General features: G+C 55.8%; 2 protein-coding genes across 2 annotated transcripts; one reads left to right on the top strand and one right to left on the bottom strand.

Moving 5' to 3' along the window:
• The first annotated feature begins 248 nt into the window (after nt 1-248).
• PDX1 (pancreatic and duodenal homeobox 1) lies at nt 249-5,003 on the top strand. Its single transcript, XM_015852078.3, has 2 exons — nt 249-936; nt 2,994-5,003. Exons 1-2 carry the CDS (start codon nt 420-422, stop codon nt 3,296-3,298), a joined length of 822 nt encoding a protein of 273 aa, XP_015707564.2. The 5' UTR covers nt 249-419; the 3' UTR covers nt 3,299-5,003.
• Nucleotides 5,004-12,962: 7,959 nt separating this feature from the next.
• On the bottom strand, nt 12,963-16,207 carry CDX2 (caudal type homeobox 2). The gene is made up of 3 exons (XM_015852057.3): nt 15,519-16,207; nt 13,700-13,845; nt 12,963-13,522 (listed from the first exon to the last, which is right to left on the bottom strand). The coding sequence occupies exons 1-3, from the start codon at nt 16,042-16,044 to the stop codon at nt 13,352-13,354; spliced, it is 843 nt and encodes a 280-aa protein (XP_015707543.2). The 5' UTR covers nt 16,045-16,207; the 3' UTR covers nt 12,963-13,351.
• Between the last annotated feature and the right edge of the window lie 2,894 nt (nt 16,208-19,101).

The following is a 19,101-nucleotide window of genomic DNA, read 5'->3' as shown; positions in this document are numbered from 1 at the left end:
GATAGCATTGTGGTCCCCCACGGCCGCATCCCCCGGGCAGGGGGCACAGAGAGCTTTTGGCGCACCTCTACTGCGTGGGGTCCCCCCGCGGCTCCCACTTCACATCCCTCCCCGAGAAGCCCCGGCCTCACCTCGAAGCCAGGCCCCCCAGGAGCCTTTAACCACTCCCGAATGTATCTTGGCCCTAGAAAGGATGAGCAGCCCTTGTGCAAAATGGGGGGCACGCGGTTGGGTTTGGGGGCCAACCTGCACTCCGGAGCCCCATCACGGGGCTCATCGAGTTGGGTCAGAGGTATTTGTCCAGCGGGGCGAAAACGGGGAAAACGGTTCTGTGAGGCCGGGGCCACCCCGGTGGCCTCTTATGGGTCCCGCCCCGCCCCGGAGGGCTGCGGGAGGGCTCACGTGGGGGTGCGGCGCCTATGGGGAGGCGGCGGGAGCCGGGCAGGGCGGCGGGGCCCGACGGGGCGGCGAGCTGTCAAAGAGGGATCCCGGCGGCGGGAGCAGCCCGATGTGCCCCTAGCTGCAGGACCCCCCGGCCCGCCGCCATGAACACCGAGGAGCAGTACTACGCCTCGGCGCAGCTCTACAAGGAGCCGTGCGCCTTCCAGAGAGCGCAGGATTACAGCCCCAGCCCCCCCGCCTGCCTCTACGTGGGCAGGCAGCAGCAGGCTCCGTACCCCGGCTCTCTGGGGACGCTGGAACAGGGCAGCCCGTCGGACATCTCTCCCTACGAAGTGCCCCCCATCAGCGAAGATGCCGGGGTCTCCCACCTGCATCACCACCACCACCACCACTCTCACCTTCCTCCCCCCCACCAGGACGCTCTGCCTTTCGCCGACGGGGCGGACCCGGGGGCGATGGAGGAGCCCCGGGTGCAGGTGCCTTTCGCCTGGATGAAGTCCACCAAGTCGCACGCTTGGAAGGGCCAGTGGGCAGGTAAGCCCCGCCGCCTCCTCCCTCTCTGTAGGGACCGAAGGAGCTCCGGTCGCGGGGGTCCCACAACAGTCTGGCCGCCGGGTCCCCGCCGTCGGGTTGAGCCCGCCCGGGTTAAAGTCCCGTTCACATCAGTCGGGGAGGGGTGGAGGTGCCCAAACTCGGCGCGGATCCCCAGGAATCCCCTTTCCTCAATGAACCTTTCATCGGAATGGGGCAGTCAAAGACTCGCCGTCGGGGAGCTCGGGGGGCTCCCGCGGGGTCCCCGTCCCACGGCGTGCGGGAACGGGGCAGCCTCCGCAGCCCAACGAGGAAAACCCCCCCTTGCCACTGGCTCCCCGCAGCCCTCCGCCGTGGCTCGGTCGGGATCGCACCTTTACAACCCAGAGCCCGGGGCAGGGGGAACAATGCACAAACGAATCGGAGGTGCCAGCGAGGGGAAGAAACTCTATCGAGGCAGAAAGTTCCGCTGCGGAACAATATTTCTGTCTCTGCCTGCACAATGTTATCGTGTCCTGCGCTTTTGTCACGCCTATACGGCAAATATTATATTAATGGCTTTGTTCAAATAGACAGTTGAAAAGGGACTGGAGGGCTGAAATCACCGTGAAATAGTCTGGGAAGTCCCATTCTCAAAATATGTGTATATATGTATTATTTCCCCCCCCCCCCTTATACCCGAAGAATGACCAAAAACTCGACAAAACGAAGCTTTCCACTCTGAAGTCCCAAACCCTTCTTCACTGCTCCCACGGGAGCTCCAGGCAGCGCTGAGCAGCACATGGCACTGGGGACGAGCTGTGGCCACCCGCATACTCCCCACATGCATTTTTAAGGTTGGAAAAGACCTCTAAGATCACCAAGTCCAACTGCCAGCCCACCCCACCATACCCACTGACCACGTCCTTCAGTGCCACATCCACACAGCTCTTGAACACATCCAGGGACGGTGACTGCACCACCTCCTTGGCAGCTGTGCCACTGCCTCACCTCTTTTAGAGACGAAATGTTTCCTAGTATCCAACCTGAACCTCCCCTGGCACAACCCGAGGCCGTCACCTCTCGCCCATCTCTGTGCCCCTCACACCCGTGGGGTGCCCGCAGCCAAACCCCGCTGTCAGCACTTAAAATCCTGACCCAAAACATTCATTTCTCAAACCAACAGCGGGGTTCCTCCTTCAGCGCTGCTCGATTGCTTCACCCCAACAGCGCGACTCCTTAATGATAGAGACAAACGTTCGTTTTTACTTAATTTTTCTCTACAATTTTACATATTCTACATATTTTTTTCTGTATTTCTATATATTTTCATACGGATGCGTCCCGGGGACGAAGGGTCAGGCGACCTTTTCCACATCTAGCCGACCCAATCACTGTTTCAATTGCGACGACCCCGGTCGCACTGCCACCACTCCGACGTGTCCCCTGGGGCTCTGGGGCGCGGATGTCCGCGCTCTGACACCTCCCCCGACTCCCGACCCCTCCAGGCCACAGTAGAAGCCGAGCTGGGAACGGTGTTGTCGCCGCTGTCACCGTTTCCAGGATCACGGAACCAAAGGTCTTCCAGAGCCGGGCGCTCTGGCTGCCCCCGAACGGGGCTCTGTGCTCCCATCCCACATCCCCACTGCCCAATATCGGGACGGAGCCTGTGCAGACCTGAGTGGGTTTTTTCCACTCATTTAACATAGAGAGGTCAGGTTTGATTCTAACTTTTATTATTATTACTATTTTCCTTTTTTTTCCTTTTTTTTTTACCCTTTCCCCCTTTATTTTATTTTTCTTTTTATGTATATATATACATATATAAATTATATATATATGTATAAATTATTTTTACCCTTTCGGGCGATTTAGTTCAGTGGATCGATATATTTCCACGTCGATTCATTGAATACTTTGCCCAAACATTTACTAACCGAACCATCAGCGGCCTCAGGAGCCGCACACGGCGTAGCGCAGCCCGGAGCGGAGGGGGGTGATTCGGCTCCTGCCTCTTTCGTCGCCCCCTGTGCTTCCCCGACGGGGCGGCCGCGACCGGGTCTGACAGTGGCTTTTCGCAGGTGGTTCCTACGTGGTGGAGCCGGAGGAGAACAAGAGGACGCGGACGGCCTATACGCGGGCGCAGCTGCTGGAGCTGGAGAAAGAGTTTCTCTTCAACAAGTACATCTCCCGGCCGCGGCGGGTGGAACTGGCCGTCATGCTGAACCTGACCGAGAGACACATCAAGATTTGGTTCCAGAACCGGCGGATGAAATGGAAGAAAGAAGAAGACAAAAAGCGGGGGACGGCCAACAGCGCTGATCCCGAGCAGGACTGCGTGGTGTCCTCCGGGAAGCTGCAGAGCAAAGAGGATCTGCAGCCGTGACCGCGGCCTCCAGCAACCCCTCCATATCAGCCCCGGCTTCGCCCCTGGACAGCGGGGGGACCCTCAGGGCCTCGGGGCAGCGCTTCGGGCCCCTTTCTCGGAGGATCCGCTGTTCCTCTCCCCCCGGAGCTCCCCGAGCCGAAGCGGTTTGCGAGGCCGGGACTGCGGTGCCCCGGGGGAGGCGGATCGCGGGTGGCCGACACCGACGGCGGCCGCAGCCCCGGGCACAGCGCGAATGGGAGCGGGGCCGGGAACGGGGATCTGCGGGCCGCCCCGCCGCTCCGAGGGGCTTCGAGACACCGTTTCTGCAGGGGACTTCCGAAAGGAATCGGACTCGTGCTCGGCTCTTTGGCAGTTTGGTTTGTTTCGTTTTCTTCTGACTTTGGGAAAGGGGGGGAAAAAAAGAGGGTGGGAGGGAGATGGGAATAAAAACAATTAAAAGAGAAGAAAATAATAGTAATAATAATAAAGCCCGAGCTTCCTGCGGGCAGGATATGGAAGATTTCTCTCCCCGATGACACCGGGCACACAGGCGGCCGTCGGGGCCCGGCGATGTGGGGCCGCGCTCCTACCCGGGGCTCGTCGCGGGGGTCAGAGACAGGGGCGAGAGGGGATATTTTCCTTCGGAGGAAAAACTCCTTCCCTTCTCCACCGTCTCCCCACCTCCGGACGTAGGGCAGAAGCCTCAACAGCACCGTTTCTTTTCAGCGTGGCTCCGCGCTCGGCGCTGCGCGGTTTTGCTTTCTCGGCGGACAGCGAGTTACATCCCGGAGGGATTCGGGGCCGCGGCTGTTCGGGGCTTCTTTTGGAGCCCGACAGATACGGTTTGGAGCGGGGAAAGGTGACATTTCTCCCTCGTTCCTCAGCCGCTGAGGAAAACCTTCCCTACGCCGACAGCGGAACCGACGGGGAGTTCATGGACGCAAAACGAACGGTTCCTAAAACAGCGCTGGAAATCGAATTCGGAGGGAGGAAGCCGGCTCTTAGCATTTTTTCCCCCCATCTTTCATGAAGCGTTTGACTGTAAGCTCCTTACAGGTGGACACCGGCTCTGCTGGTGTCATTCTACTGCTTTTCTTTGCTTGGGGGCATTAATACGTGTGCACAACCCAGAATGTTCCTGTACTTTTCCCTTGCACGCTGCATGGGAAGTGCAGCACCAGGCCTGGATCTCTTCGGTCACCCAAACGCCATCAACGAGTGAGAACTTTGCTAATGATTCTACGAGACAACTTGCAATAAAGCTGCTCTGCTGAAGAACCAAACCCAGCAAAGCAATCCAAGTAACACCACCCAGACTTTGCGGAGACCATTTTATACCCCAACACTTCTCCTCACCATTAGTTTCACATCAGCTCACCACTAGAAACACTCCCTGGAACTATTTCCAAATGCCTTCTGTGCTGGTTACGCTAAAGCGGCACTCAGGGAGCCGCTACGAAGGCGGATTCAGCTGCCAACAGGCGATCCTTCATACCGAGGGATGGGGTTTCCTACTAGGATCCCTATGGAGCATTTTGCTGGGTGAGCAGCAGATGTGCCCGTCCATTTCACAGTACAACGCATTTGGTTTCAGTTTTCTCCGGGCACTGCTGTAAAGATGGAGACTTTCGGAACTGGGCCGGGTTTGCTCCACCTGACCACGAGGCCAAAGTATTTCTACAAGTGAAAGTAGAACCAGCCCTGCATGATTTAGTTGTAAGGAATAAAATCTTTTTCTTTAACGAATTGACATAGCTGATGGGTTTGGTGCTTCCTTTTTTCCTATCCATCTTTCTTACATATGAACCTATATATATAGTGTTAACTGAGTCTGGACAGCTTTGGGACCATGCAGAGGTAAATATACAGCAACCCTGGCACCACACTGAGCAGGCAGGAGGTAAGAGATGGGAGGTTCATGTGTTGCTTATTTCCTTCTCAGCAGTACTCAGCTCCTTCAGCCATTGCTCTGTGTGCGTTGCTGCTACCATAGATGAATAACGATGCCCATAAATCAAACCCCAAACCCGCGATTTAACACAAAGCGTGAAAGTTTTTCTGCTGCTGCATCCCATGCTGTGCTCACTGCTGCTGCCGTGGATGTGGCAGAGCATGGCTGAGAGGGGACACAGTGCTTAGGAGGGCTGTGGTGCTTGGAGGGTGCCAGCCCTGCAGCCACCAGCGTGGCACTGGGCAATGGTTGGGAGCCAAGCACTGGGTTCAGGGCTATGCACATTGCTTGCCTTGTGAGCAGAAATACCACTGGGCATGGCTGCTCTCAGATCTACAATAGTGGTCTATTTTAAAGCCAAGAGAGGACAACGAAATGTGGAAAACTCTGCATCTCTCTTGTTAGAAGCAGTGGATATCACTAACTTTCATTCACCCACAGCTGATCCCTCTCTGAGGCTTCCCACACCTGGTGCAGCCATGTACCTATGTACTGCATTGGCTGTGAGCATGAGGAATGGGGCAGCAAAGTGCATGCACAGCAGCAGTTTCCCCTGCTCTCTGCCCTTCCACACCTCCTTTCCTCCACCACGCACTGTCTCAATCCTCAGCCCCTTCACACCCAGGTATACCTGGGAGCTCAGTGCGCACTCAGACTGAGGAAAGAAGCTCAGTGCCTCCCTCCCAGTGTACTGCAGGGCTGAGTCATCGCAGGGCAGCCCGATGGTGGAGCAGGAAGCCCATGCACGTGGTTTCCTTGCTGTTTGGTCTGACACTCACTACCTTCTACCTTGCTCCAGCAGCAGCACTGCAAGCAGGGGAGGCTGAGGTGGGGCTGCTGCCAACTGCATGCCCACTGATGGGACATCACCTTCACAGGAGGCCTCGGCCTGGCTCCATTTGTCAGCATCCACAGGAGGCAGGTTCCTTTGGGAAACATCTGTAGCCATCACAAATGACCCAAGCATACACTGGGAATGGCTAAGCTGGAGGGTGAGCTGGAGGTTTCAGCCAAGAGAAGAAGTATCCCAAGCAGGAATGATAGATATGAAAGCACAGGCAGTGAAGGGGTTGCAGGGCTTTGTTTCATGGCAGAGATGGACCAGATGCGATAAGCTCAGCTCCTCCATGTCCCTTTCTTCTCAACAAGACCAGGTAGGAAAGAGAGCACACCAGGGCTCATGCCAGCAGACCAGGCTGTGCCAGCACCAGGGCTGAGCCAGGGCAGAGACACCCAGTCCTGGCCCATGTTTGAACACTGCTTCCTTGCATTTGAACCTCTCTGCAGGCCAAAAAACAGCCACCTGCCTGGAGCACAGGCTGCAGAGCTCCTGCAGAAAGGCTGTGCTGCCCTGTAGCACTAAGCCTTGAACCACCCTTCAGGATGGCTGCTCGGGTTCACCTGGTTCCAAACATGCATCTTTCGCAGCACTGCGCTGGGCTGTCAGCCTCTGTTGTTCTCTCCCTGCTGGTGAGTCAGTATTTGGCCAAAGGTGAGACTGCAGTAGGTGGCATTGCCTGAGATAAGCTGGCAGAAAGGCCAGCTCTGATTTATTTTCCTTCATGATATAGGCTGGATTTTTTGATCCCAAGAATGGAAATCAGGGGAAAAAGAAAAGGAAAAAAAAAAAAAAAGGGATTGGGGATAACCCCCTCTGCTTTGAAGGCATCAAATCCACTGCTGCTGCTTCATTGAGGGCTTGGTAATATTCAACCCACTGCCCTTAGTGAGGCAGTTTAACTGCAGATAGAAAGAGGTCTGGCTGCCCTGGGGCAGAGGGAGGGACTGTGTCGAGGATGAGGATGAGAAAGGCTGAGGAAGGGATGGAGGAAGCAGAGGCTGGAGCTGTTTGCCATGGTGGAGAAGCCAGAGAGGGATTTGCAGAGGAAGTGAAGGGAAAGGTAAGTGATGCTGTGCCAGGAGCTCTGCTGCTATGGGACTGTGGTGCCAATGAGCTCATTAGCCGGGAATGCGGCTCTGCTTGGAGGGAGAAAGTCACCGAACAGAAACTTGTGCTCTGTGTGTTTTAGCGAGCTGCTAATTAATTGCAGCTTGCACCTCTCCTGCTGAAGCTTAATCCCTTTGCGATGCAAGGGAGTTGGCTCTCCCACCTCCACAGCCTTCCTGCTCCATGCACTAAGGGAAAGTGATGGGATTCCAGCAGAGATCGCCATGTCTGTGGGTTTCGCTGGGCTGGCATTGAACCCTATTGGGTGCGTGGTGTGTTTCCTGGTCAGCTCACCTCAGGCACACCCACTGCATTTACCCAGGGCTCTACAGAAAGATGTTTTTGGCAAAGCTTCTCACAAAGCTGCCTCACCACGCCTGGAAAATGTCGTCCCAATTGGTTTGGATTCAGGCACTGGAAATCATCAGCAAAACTGCAGAGATGCAGGAGATAACACTCCAGCTGGGTGGCAGATTTATGTCTCACTCCAGCAAAATCCCATTTACTCCCGTACTTGCTTTCATTCCACCCTCTCTGTTCGGCTCTGGGATGTGCAGTGAGCCACACACCCAAGGAGCTGCTCGGCCAGCCAAGCCCTGGTGATGAGATGCTGGGAGCAGCAATAGTTCCTTGGGAAATCTTCATCCAACTCTATAGGAAATCTCACTTCTGGGGTGGCACCAGCCCTGGGTTTGACACAGGACATACAATGGGTGCTCCCATAGGGGAAGCTGCAGGTACGTAGGACTAAAATAGCCACCATCTGGGCTCTCCAGATAGAGCCAGGGACATCTGAAGGGTCTGCTCTATGGAGCTGTTTTACGTAGTGTGCTCTGAAAGTAATGCCTCCTATTTATTTCTATGGAAACTGCAACAGTTAAAAAAGAGCATAATAATAGCGAGTTCCATTTCCCCAGTGGGAAGGGGCAGGGGCAGGGAAGAGAAGGGAAGGGAAGGGAAGGGAAGGGAAGGGAAGGGAAGGGAAGGGAAGGGAAGGGAAGGGAAGGGAAGGGAAGGGAAGGGAAGGGAAGGGAAGGGAAGGGAAGGGAAGGGAAGGGAAGGGAAGGGAAGGGAAGGGAAGGGAAGGGAAGGGAAGGGAAGACCGTCCGGTCCCTCCCCGTTCCTCCTGCGGCGATGCTGTCACCTACCGGCTGTACCGTGCAGCACAACCCCGAGCCACGGCAGGAGGGCTGGGTGATGCAGGCAGTGAACAGAAGGCATTTGCAGTGTAGGATTGGATGGTGCCCATAGCCAGGTTCTGCTGAGGGCTGGGAATGGCCAGCTGTAACCCCAGACCTTCCCAAATCCCCATGCTTGCTGTTAATGCCTCCCCTCTGGGGGAAAGAAGTGAGGAGCAGCTCTGCTGAGCGTGTGCACAGCTTCGGCAGCACAGCGCTCCTTGCTGATGGAAAGAGGAATGTCCTTGCTGAACCGGCTTTACTTACACTATTCTAATGGTACTAATCTGAACTTGTGCCCACACTGGTGAGCAGAGGGTGGTTCAAAGCACTTCTCAGCAGTGGGGCTGTCACCAAAAGCCTCATATGCAGACACTTGTCTGCTATCCCCAGGACATGATGGCTGCACCCAAACCCCACTCTGGGGAACGGCCCCTTGCTTGCACTGTCTCTGTGTGCAGCAGTTCCTTGGACAAGCAATTGTTGGTCCAAGCCAAGGGCTAGCTGTGCACCATGGCACAATTATACTAGCTCAGCACCCAGGAATATCCCTTGGCACATTGTAATTAGACAGTTGTAGGAACACAGCTCACCCTTTATGTACTTGGCACAGCAAGCAGGGAACAATCATCTGAGCTGGATGCCACCAAAAAGAATCTGCTGGGAGAGATGCCATGTTGCAGCAAGGCTTTGTGAATCCTGGCTCCTGGCTGCTGGCTCCTGGTGCCATGGTGTAGGGACAGTGCTGGGACAGTGCCAGGAGCTTCTGAGCTCCTGAACTAAATGTAACACTCCTGCAGTGATTCAGCCATGCGCTGCTGGCTTAACCATGTGGGGCCACAGGACTTTGGGAGGCACAGGCTTGAAGATGGCTGTGATGGAACCAAGGGCTGTCCTACTGCCCCAGGCCAGCAGTGTGTCCACAGGCAAGGAGATAACACAGGGCATGTTCTACCAGCAGAGCCACCAGCAGAGATCATGCTCATAAGGATGGAAAACACCTCTAGAGCTGCAATGGGAGCTTCCAAGAGGACAAAAACTAAGCTGCGGTTCTGAAGTGATACTGCAGTTTTGTAGTTGTGTCATTGCTGGGAAATGTGCTTAAGTCCTGGAGGAAGGAATATGCTTCTGATAAGAGAAAGTCACCTTTTGTTCTGAGTCACTGCATTCCTGGGAATGGTTGTGCAAGATGTTTTTAGAGACCTCGCTTCAGCTCCCTGTGATTACCTATCCACAAATAGGTGCATATAGGCACAATGGTGAGAATCAGAGTAGATCAAAATATGAGCTTTTTTGCCTCAGAAACAGCATCCCACATTTACTGTACCAAGAAGAGGAGTGGATTAAGTTTTCTTCTATTCATGTTTCATATACAGCAGCAATTCTTTATTTTAAGCTAGAATAAAAGCTCTTTGGCATTGCTGATGGGAAGTGATTTTTATTAAGACCTGTGCAAATTTCATCTCATATTCACTAATTTTACACATTTCCTCAGATCAGATTCTACCACTCCTTGATTTCACCTCAATTTGGGAACCCAAACACCTTTGAATGCTGAGGACTCTGGTGTCTGGGTACTGCCTATCTTCCATGTCAGATGCAACGAAGGCAGGACTGGAACCTTGTGAACCCCGAACCCTGCCTCAAGGTACAGACACCTGGACCATGATCCCAGCTCACAAGGTTTGAGCTTTAGAGCACAACGAACATCGGTCTGCAGTGCTGAGAGCTTGCAGTGTTTGCCCAAGGAGGAAGGGAGGTCCCATGGCAGGAGCATCCCCTCCCAAAGGGGATAATGCTGGAGATAAGGCAGCTTTTCTCCTACAAAAGGTCTTTGAAGGCTCTATGAAAGCTATCTGAGCTTGGAAGCCAACGAGACGTGCCAGGGGAGCAGGATCTGACTCAAAGACAGAACTACTTGCAACAGCTGCCAGAAAATACCTAGGTGACTAAGGAGGCAAGAATGCCTCGAGCAGGACAGGTCCGTGTGCTCCGCTCTTATCCCTCTGCAGCAGTATTTGCTGTTGCAATGCATTCTGTTTGGCTTGGTCTCTTCTTTTGGATTAGCGCTGTGGGAAGGGCTTTTCTTTCCTCCCTGCCCATGTTAGTGGGGTACAGATGTGAGCCCTGGTGTCCTATTGGGCGTATGGCTGACTGGTCTCTATCCAACCCAGCAGGATGGAAATGGGACGTTTGAGAAATAATGATGCTCTTGTTGGAGGAATTGGACCTTAGTCAGTGGGTTAGATATTATGTTTCAATATGAGGAAACACAGAATCAGTCATAGAGTCCCATAATCGTTAAGATGAAGACCTCTTAGATCACCTAGTCCAACCACCAGCCCATCCCATAGGTCGCGCCCACACCTCCCACCCCACTCCTCCCATCCCTCACCCACACCATACTGCACTGTGTGCCCTTCTTTCATCCCACGCTGTCTCCACCCTCCTTGCACTCTGCTGCCTTCCTGGCCATCCTCCAGCCCTGCTCTGCTGGCAGCAGCTCCACTTTTGCTTTCGGCTCCAACCACCTCAGCCTTCAGCGCAGAGCCCCACCAATGGGCTGTAGTGTGCTGGGATCTGGGTGAAGAATTGTCATGCATTTGGGCTGTGACTGATGCATACAGCAGGGCAGGTTTCTGCAGGCTGCTGCTTGAGGAGATGGACACAATGATCCTTATGGGGTCTCTTCCAACTCTAGATATTCTATGATTCTATGCTTACTGCTGATTTTAAGCTTTTCCCCTCTTTTTATGAAGCTTTGTGGTGCAGACTCTGGGTGCTTTGCTACTGTGCTGAGGACATGCAATGTGCCCTCAGGGGATGCTCTGAGTTAGGTATTTCCCTTAGATCTCATCTGAGCCCTCCATCTGTGGGCCTTATATCTCCATCCATGGTGTCCTGTGGCATATATGGCCACTTCTTACCCAGAACCCAGAGAACTTGCTTAAGGAAGATCCATTTATGGACAAGCTAAGCCAAGAGAAGGAACTCCAGGTGCTTTCTTATTGTGCTGTGCCAAGAGAGGGCGGCAGGGGACTGAGTTTCCTTTCCACCCTCCTGCACTTTGAGGCCAACCCTTTGGATTCCATGGCTTTTACACAGAGGGGTGGGCAGGGTGAAAATACCACCCCAAATAAACACAATATCCAGTTTGTGCCTTTGCTCACTCCTTTATGGCACACGGGCAATATCAAGGAAGCGGAAGTTTGGAGGATTATTTGCTTGGGGATGGGAGGGGGGAGATGTTTGGAATGGGGTGTGGGTACAATGTGCACAGTTGGTTCCTTTTTAAACCAAGAATTGTGAGTTCTGCATTGCCATCATCAGGAGCTGGAGGGGAGCTCAGAACACGAACATCCACTGGCAAAAAGGGGCAGAGATTGGTTATGGAACTGGACTGGAATGACTGGAACACACCTGGCTGGCTTCTGTCTCTAACAACTTGGGAGGCATGGGAGTTTTGTACAAGCACGTTATGCTGGGCACCTCAAGGGGAGCAATGCTCCTTCTTGAAAATCCTGAGGGCTGCAAAACCTGATGCTTTCAGCACTGGAAACAGTGTATATCACCATCACAGTGTGCCATCTCCATACAGTGTCCTTGGGTTCTGTCACTCCAGCTCCAGAGGCATAAGGACATGCCAGCAAAACCCCATTCTAACACCCACATATCCCCTGTGATCAACATACTCACTGATGGCCCTTCATAACTCTGTGGTCATCCTTTTCTTTTCCCTTTTTTTTTTTTTTTTTTTTTTTTTTTTCACTGCCATTAATTATTCCTGGAAGCAAATAAAAGGGCCCACCGATATCGCTCCCTCCTGGCCACAGCCGGCTTTTCCTTCGGGAGAAAAAAACTTGTGCTCGTTTGCAGTGGGACAATGCCGACTTTTGAACCTCTAACCACTAACCAAACAAACCTTGCGCTCCGCTCCACAATCCAAACAGCCTTTATTGACAGGCGTATCACAGCAACGCACCACAGCTCGGGCAGCAGCCGGGCTGGGATCGATGTTGCAGGGTGGCCCTGAGCGCCAGAGGGCATCCTCCAAGGGACAGCCCCTCGGACCCATTTGGTGCCTGCAAAGCCCTGCGGATGGGCATCGTTGGGGGGTGCAGATTGGAATCCTTTAGATGCCACCATTGGAACATGGTGCGTACCAAGCCCAATGAGCACAGACTGAGTGCTGCACACCCAGCATGAAACCCGCATGTGTCCACCCCACAGTGTGTCTGGGGATGGGTGCAGAGCTCGAGCTGGGACATCCAAAGAGACTTTGAAAACTGAACTCTGGCACGAACTCCAAGCAAGGCAGGCAGCAGGAGGAGTGACAATTAATCAGTGCTGGGACACAAGGGGTGCCTGGCAGCTCTCTGCATGCACGGGATCCTCACCGCAGCATGGCTGGATGCAATTCGAAGCTCCACTCTGCCCATCTCCATATGGTGACTCTCAGCACTGGGTGTACAGAACTTAGGAGTGTCTGACACCAAACCATTCATTGCTGTGTCCCTAACACCACCTCACCCGCTCTGCTCTGATCCTTCATGAATTGTGCATATTCGCAGTTATGACCAATAATAAAAAGTAAAATATAAATTTAAGAAAAAAATGTGCTTTAATTTTTTCTTCCCCCCCCCCTCCTCCCCCAGATAAAATTCATCGTCAGCCCAAAAAAGCATCACTCAGACCTTCACGTCGATCCCTGAGATTCACTGAGGAGTGCCACGCTCCCCTCACACCGAAGGGTAAAAAAAAAAAAAAAAAAAGAAAAGGTAAAATAACAACAAAAGAAAACCATAATAATATTAATAACACCAAAGCCGCGGCCGCGGTTCCCCGAACGAGACGCGCTCACTGTACATCTGTACACACGGCGCTGCAGTGCATTGGGGCCGCTCCCGCTGTGCCCACCGGGTCCCACCGGTCCCGGCCCGGCCCGGCCGTCCCTCCGCGGTCCGTGCAGTCCCTGCGCTCGGCCGGGGTCGCTGTCACTGCGGGGCGGTGGGGCCCAGCCCGGCGGGTGGAGGGGCGGCCGCGGGGCCCGGCAGCGGAGGGGCGGCTGGACTGAGAGGCTCCGCGGCTCCGGGCTGCGCCTGCTGCAGCTTCTTCTTGTTGATCTTCCTCTCCTTCGCCCGACGGTTCTGGAACCAGATTTTCACCTGCCGGGTCGTGGGAGAGTGAAAAAAGGGCAGTAAGTCTCAAAGCTCGGGGATCCGCGGGTGGCCGCGCAACCCGATCCGCGCTTCTCAATCCGCGCGTCCCAACCTGCGCAGCCCGACCCGCGCAACTCGATCCGCGCATCCCAATCCCTCACCAGCCCCCGCCGGACCACAGACCTGCCTCTCCGACAGCCCCAGACTGGAGGCCAGCTCAGCTTTCCTCCGGATGGTGATGTAGCGGCTGTAGTGGAACTCCTTCTCCAGCTCCAGCCTCTGGTGGTCCGTGTACACCACGCGGTATTTGTCCTTCGTCCTGGTTTTGACTGCGGAGGACAAAGGAGAGTTGGGAAAGCAAAAGAGAAAGGGCCGAGAGGGGCGAGAAGGACGGGGCCTCTTTCAGACCCTGGACCGCGAACGGCAGACGGAGGGGAGCACTGTCCCTTGGCCACGGGGCTGTGAAAGCAGCGGGGATGGTGTGACGGCCGCCCCCACCCCGCTGCACCGCCGTTCGTTTTGCTGAGGACAACTTTGGTTTGAATTTCTGGTGGCATTCCGGTTCGCTTTGTAGCGAGAATAACGTATTGCGACTTTGGAAGAAGCAAATGTAATAAGAAAGGGGGGAAAATAAGAAGAAAATAGTAAAAATAAATGTGGGGGGAGAGGAAGGGAAGGGGGAAATATAGGGGAAAAGTGAAGCCCCGCTCAGGGCAGCGCGGATAGGACGGGAGCTCCGTTTCAGAAGGAGAGGGGAGCTGAGATACAGAAAACACCGCACAGAAATAAAGGCCCGAGGGACTCGAGTGGACGGCGCGGCCCTTCCGTGCTTCCCTCTCTCGCAGAGCTCCGATTGAAGCGCTGCTTCCCGGCCCCTTCCCACGGAGCGGAGCCGCGGGCAGCCCCTACGCCTCCCCCCCCCCCCCCATCCCCCCAGGTGCTCGGGCCGACTCCGTGCAGGTGAAGTACCGCAGAGCACAACAAAAGCACCCCGCGAAGAGACAAGGGTGATCAGAGAGAGCTCCCAGAGCCTCTGAATGGAGAACACAACCCCGAACAATGCGGGACAAGGAGATCTTATCAAAGAAAAACCCTTCTCAAAGCCTTAATGACAGCCACATTCTGTTTGAATTACCACTACTGAGCAAATGGCGGCGGACCCTTTCATCCCCCTGCCCCTCGCATTACCATACGCGCTGTTCCAAAGGCGCAATTTGAATGCGGAGGGCCCGGCCGAGCAGCACCGACCCAGCGAGGGGAAAGCCGCAGCCCCGAGGGCAGCGCCGGGCACAGGGCCGGGGGATGGGGGTGGGGAAGGCACAGTCGGTGGTGGCTGCGGAAGTCACCGCTCCTTTTTAATTTTCATTATTATTATTATTATTATTTTCGGCCATCAACTTATCTGGAAATAGAAATGAGAAGGGAGAAAGAAAAAAAGGAGAAAAAGACAATGGGAGAGGAAGGTGTATATCAAAGCGGGCAGCGCGCTGCTCTGCTCATATAAAAGGGAGAGGGCCCGGCCGGGCCGTGGGGGGATTAACATCACAACGGAGAGCGGCGCCGGCCCAGGGGTACAGGGGTTGGGGAGAACGCCCTCGCACCTCCGGGTCCCACGGAGCGGCCCGTGGGGGCCGCAGCTTCCTCAACGCCCGGTTTCTCGGGCTGAAGCCCAGCGAGCCAGAAGCGAATGCGAAGCGACAGCGGCCGATGATTTATATGACTGTAATTGGTTATAAAAATCTTTTAAGTGGCTCTAAGTGGCCGAGCGGAACGGAGAGCGACGCCGTCCTCTGCATTCCGGATGAGCCCGACGGCGAATCGGTTGCCCACCCGACGGCGCGCCCCGCAGCCCGGCTGGCCCCCAGCCCCGCAGCTCCTCTCCTGGCTGGGGCCCTGCCCTGTTCCCCGTAATACCGCGGGGACGCCGCGGAGGAGCAGCCCCCGAGAGAGTCGGTTTCGGGCCCCCGCCCCCCGCCGCTCCCGTCCAATACTCCCCGCTTACCTTGGCTACCGAGCGGGGCCTGCGCCGGTTTCCTCACCCACTCGCAGAGGCCGCGGCGCTGCCCGCCGGGGGACAGGGACTCGGGGGCGGCGGAGGCGGCGGAGGAGGCGGCGGGGGCGGCGCCGAGAGGCTGCATCCCCCCGGCGGAGCAGTGCGGCGCGGGGCCGGCGTGGTGGTGGGCGTGCGGGTGGTGGTGGTGGTGGTGGTGGTGGAAGTCGGCGGGGCTATAGGCCATCGCTGCGGCCGGGGAGCCGCCGTTGAGGCCATGCACGGCGGCGGCTGCGGCGGCGGGCGGCGGGGCTCCCTGCCCGTAGGCCCCCCAGTCGTCGCGGAGCGGAGCTGCGTAGGGCGCGGGCCAGGCCGGCCCGGGGGACTGAGCGCCGTCGAGGTTCACATGGTAGCCGCCGTAGTCCGCGTATTGCGCGGCGCCCACGAAGTTCTGCGCAGCCAGGTTGAGCCCCCCCGAGTGGCGAACGGGGCCGGGGTACATGGGCCCGTCCTTGTCCAGGAGGTAGCTCACGTACATGCTGGCGGGGCCCCGGCGGCCGCTCTCGGCATGCTGCTGGGGCCGTCGGAGCGCCGCTGCCGGGGCCGTCGGAGCGCCGCCGCCCGGGGCCGGGCTCCCGCGGCGGGGAGGGGGCAGGCGGAGGGGCCGCGGCCCCGCGCAGTTCGCCGCCGCCGAGCGCTCCCGGTCCGAAGGCGATGGCCGGCAGCGCTTACATGATTAACGATTGTTTACAAGGCTCTATTAGTAATGGCCCAGACACACCAAAGGCAGGTGACGTGGAGAGGCGCTGGGTATATAGCTACTACCCCTAAAAGACGATTTGCATTTAAAAAGATAAGGAGAGGGCAGCGACCTGATCACAGCTAAATATTCAAGCCTTTATTGTTTAAGAGCTTCCTCCTTCCATTGCAACCTGGTGCACTTTAACCTCCAATCACAGGTTCAAAGGATGAAATCGAGAGACTTGCAAAAGACAGAGAAGGAGATCTAAGGGCGAGGGTGGGAAGATGGGAACCGCGGATCGGGCAGCGCCTTCTTCGCCCCTTCGCCTTGTTGGCTCTGGGGGCGAGGAGGGAGGTTTTGATTAAAAATCCCAAAAGCCGTTTTGTCGTCGTCGTTGTTTTAAGCCGCAAACCTCACGGTCGCTTGTCTTTCTAGCGCGATTCCCACCCGCTCCCACTCGATGAACGAGAGGTAAGAGTAGAAACCCCAGCCGTGGGCACGGCTTATTTCGCTGGAAGGCCCGGCGCTGCCCGCCCCGTCCGGGCCTCGACGTGAGCCTTCACCGGCAGCACCCGCGGCCCCTGAGGGACACGGCGGAGATGAGTGTGGGCAGCGGGACCCACACGAGACCCACTCTATACCCGCTCCTCTACCATCCACCTCGGTCCACCCTGGGGCCGAGCCGTGCCCTCCCGGCACCCCCGGATTTTCCCACCCCGACGCCTCGGGAACCCTCCCCGGGGAGCATGAGGGCGGCAGCCGGCTCCCCCCGGCCGGGAGCCCCCTTTGAAGAGTCGCCCCCCCCTCAACCTCGGCTCCCTCCGCCGCTTTTATGCTTTAACTTTTCACCCTGAGAGGGGACAATGCCCGAAAACGTTTGCATATTTGCATCTTTTCCCATGGCACAGCGAGGAAACCTTTCACCCTCCGAGAGAGGTGGATGCGGACGGCAGCGTTACCCCGTATTCCCAGTGCAGCCCCGGCCCAATTCGACAGCTCTCCCGGGAGCTACGGTGCCGTCAGGCAGGACAGGACCCACCAGGGTTTGCTCACGGACCCCACACTCAAGTCCGTGTCCTCCATGTATCTCCCTTTCCCCGGGGTGTGTGACCGTTTTGCAGCCTTCCTCCCGTTTCGACGGGGCGGTCCACATCTCCAAATCCTCAGATCCCTCCAAATTATCTTCTTATCCCTCTTTTGACTGTAGCTCCGGTGCCGAGAGTGGGGCTGCCTCAGAGCTACGGGAATAACTCCTCGAGGCCTCCCGACGTGTCCCCTTTCGCTGCCCGCGGGGATCGAGGCTCTCGGGGAAGGATGGAACCCCGCTCCCGGCCCACCTCTGTAGGGGCACATTTGCTGTGTGCATCGTTCAGTGCCCACGCAGTAAATCCCATTGCCCACGCGCTCTCTTGGCCGTCGCTCATGGCCACGGTTGCGACCCTACAATAACAACAGCACAACGGGACTCGGGGTGGTCACCTCCTCTCTATGGGATTTCTCTATCCCCTAGTGCTGCTCTGCCCTGGAGAAACAGTGCCGCGTCCCCCCTCGGTGTCACGGCCGGGCTGCCCCGACGGAGTTTGATGGTGCCATAAACGAGAAAGGGGCCATTAAAACGACACAACACAGAGCATTAAAACGCACCGAACACCGCGCAGACCCTCACCCCAGTGGGACGCGGTGCTCCCCGGCAGGGGCGGATTGAAGGTGACCCTCCCGATCCCGAGCTCTCTGCGGGATCCCGGCCAGACCCGAGTCCGGGTGCCTTCCCCTGTCCCACTGCGTTCTGATCTAGGCAGGAGTTTGTGACCCCCTACAAAGCGACTGAGGCTTCCAGAGGGGCCGGAACCCCAGGGCTGTGTTTTCCCTCTCCTCTCTCCTCGAAGTTCTGGGGAGGGTACGTGGGGCACGGCCAAGGTGGCAGTCTTGGCTGGAGGGGAGGTTCTCCCTCTTCGTTTCTTTCATTATAGAAGTATTGTTGTTATTTTATCTTTTTATTTCCCTAGATCGTGAACTAGGAAAAGAGACCCTGTCCCTCCCAAGGTGACAAGTGCCGAACAAGCTCCGTTGGGAGTGAAATATCAGCTGGGGGTTTGGGGCTTTGTTTTCATTTTATTGTATTTTTTACACTGTTATTATATATATTTTATTTTATTTTATTTTATTTTATTTTATTTTATTTTATTTTATTTTATTTTATTTTTTATTTTATTTTATTTTATTTTATTTTATTTTATTTTATTTTATTTTATTTTATTTTATTTTATTTTATTTTATTTTATTTTATTTTATTTTATTTATTTTAACCCCGTGTTTCCCCGCAGTGCCGTTTGTTTCTCCCCTCTTTCTTTACATGCAGATCGCCCCTTTCCTCGCTCGGTTCCACCAGCGGCTCTGCCTTAACTGCGCCGTGCTCCCTTCGGGCTGCGGCTCTTCGCAGCACCCGCTCCCTTCCACCAGCCCTGACGCTACTTGGATCAGAACATCAACAGTTCCGAGTGGATCCGTCTTAGCACTGTCAGGCAGAAACAGTGACCCTCGACGGCTCTCCTGCTGCTCGTTGGAACGGGGTCCCCGTCGGGGAGCGGCCCTGGAGCTGGATCGTGGGACAACACGGCACGGGGACCCCGTCCGAGCAGCCCAGAGGAGCCCCGGGAAAGGCCGAACTTGGCCACCGCTGTCGAGGGGCATCGGGTGCGTTCTTGTTGGGCTCCGACTGCGTTCAGATTTTCACGGAGCGATTTTTCTGTCTCTCGGGAGAAGATCAGGGTGAGGTGGGTGGGTCCTCCCTTCTCCCCCACCGTAACGGCGCGGCACCGAGAGCTTTGTTTGCAATGGTGAAGAAAAAAAACC

The sequence above is a fragment of the Coturnix japonica genome, chromosome 1 (genome assembly GCF_054131305.1).
Source record: "Coturnix japonica strain WE chromosome 1, WE-NBRP24, whole genome shotgun sequence".
NCBI lineage: Eukaryota > Metazoa > Chordata > Aves > Galliformes > Phasianidae > Coturnix > Coturnix japonica.
The sequence above is the reverse complement of the archived record's forward strand: the minus strand, read 5'-3'. Positions and strand labels throughout refer to the sequence as shown.

Bases quoted from the DNA above. Each gene is read 5' to 3' on its own strand.
- PDX1 (XM_015852078.3), top strand. From the start codon at position 420: ATGGGGAGGCGGCGGGAGCCGGGCAGGGCGGCGGGGCCCGACGGGGCG. The intron at 937-2,993 runs GTAAGCCCCGCC...GGCTTTTCGCAG, and splicing joins TTGGAAGGGCCAGTGGGCAG to GTGGTTCCTACGTGGTGGAG.
- CDX2 (XM_015852057.3), bottom strand. From the start codon at position 16,044: ATGTACGTGAGCTACCTCCTGGACAAGGACGGGCCCATGTACCCCGGC. The intron at 13,846-15,518 runs GTAAGCGGGGAG...TGTCCTCCGCAG, and splicing joins GGCCCCGCTCGGTAGCCAAG to TCAAAACCAGGACGAAGGAC. The intron at 13,523-13,699 runs GTCTGTGGTCCG...ACGACCCGGCAG, and splicing joins TGGGGCTGTCGGAGAGGCAG to GTGAAAATCTGGTTCCAGAA.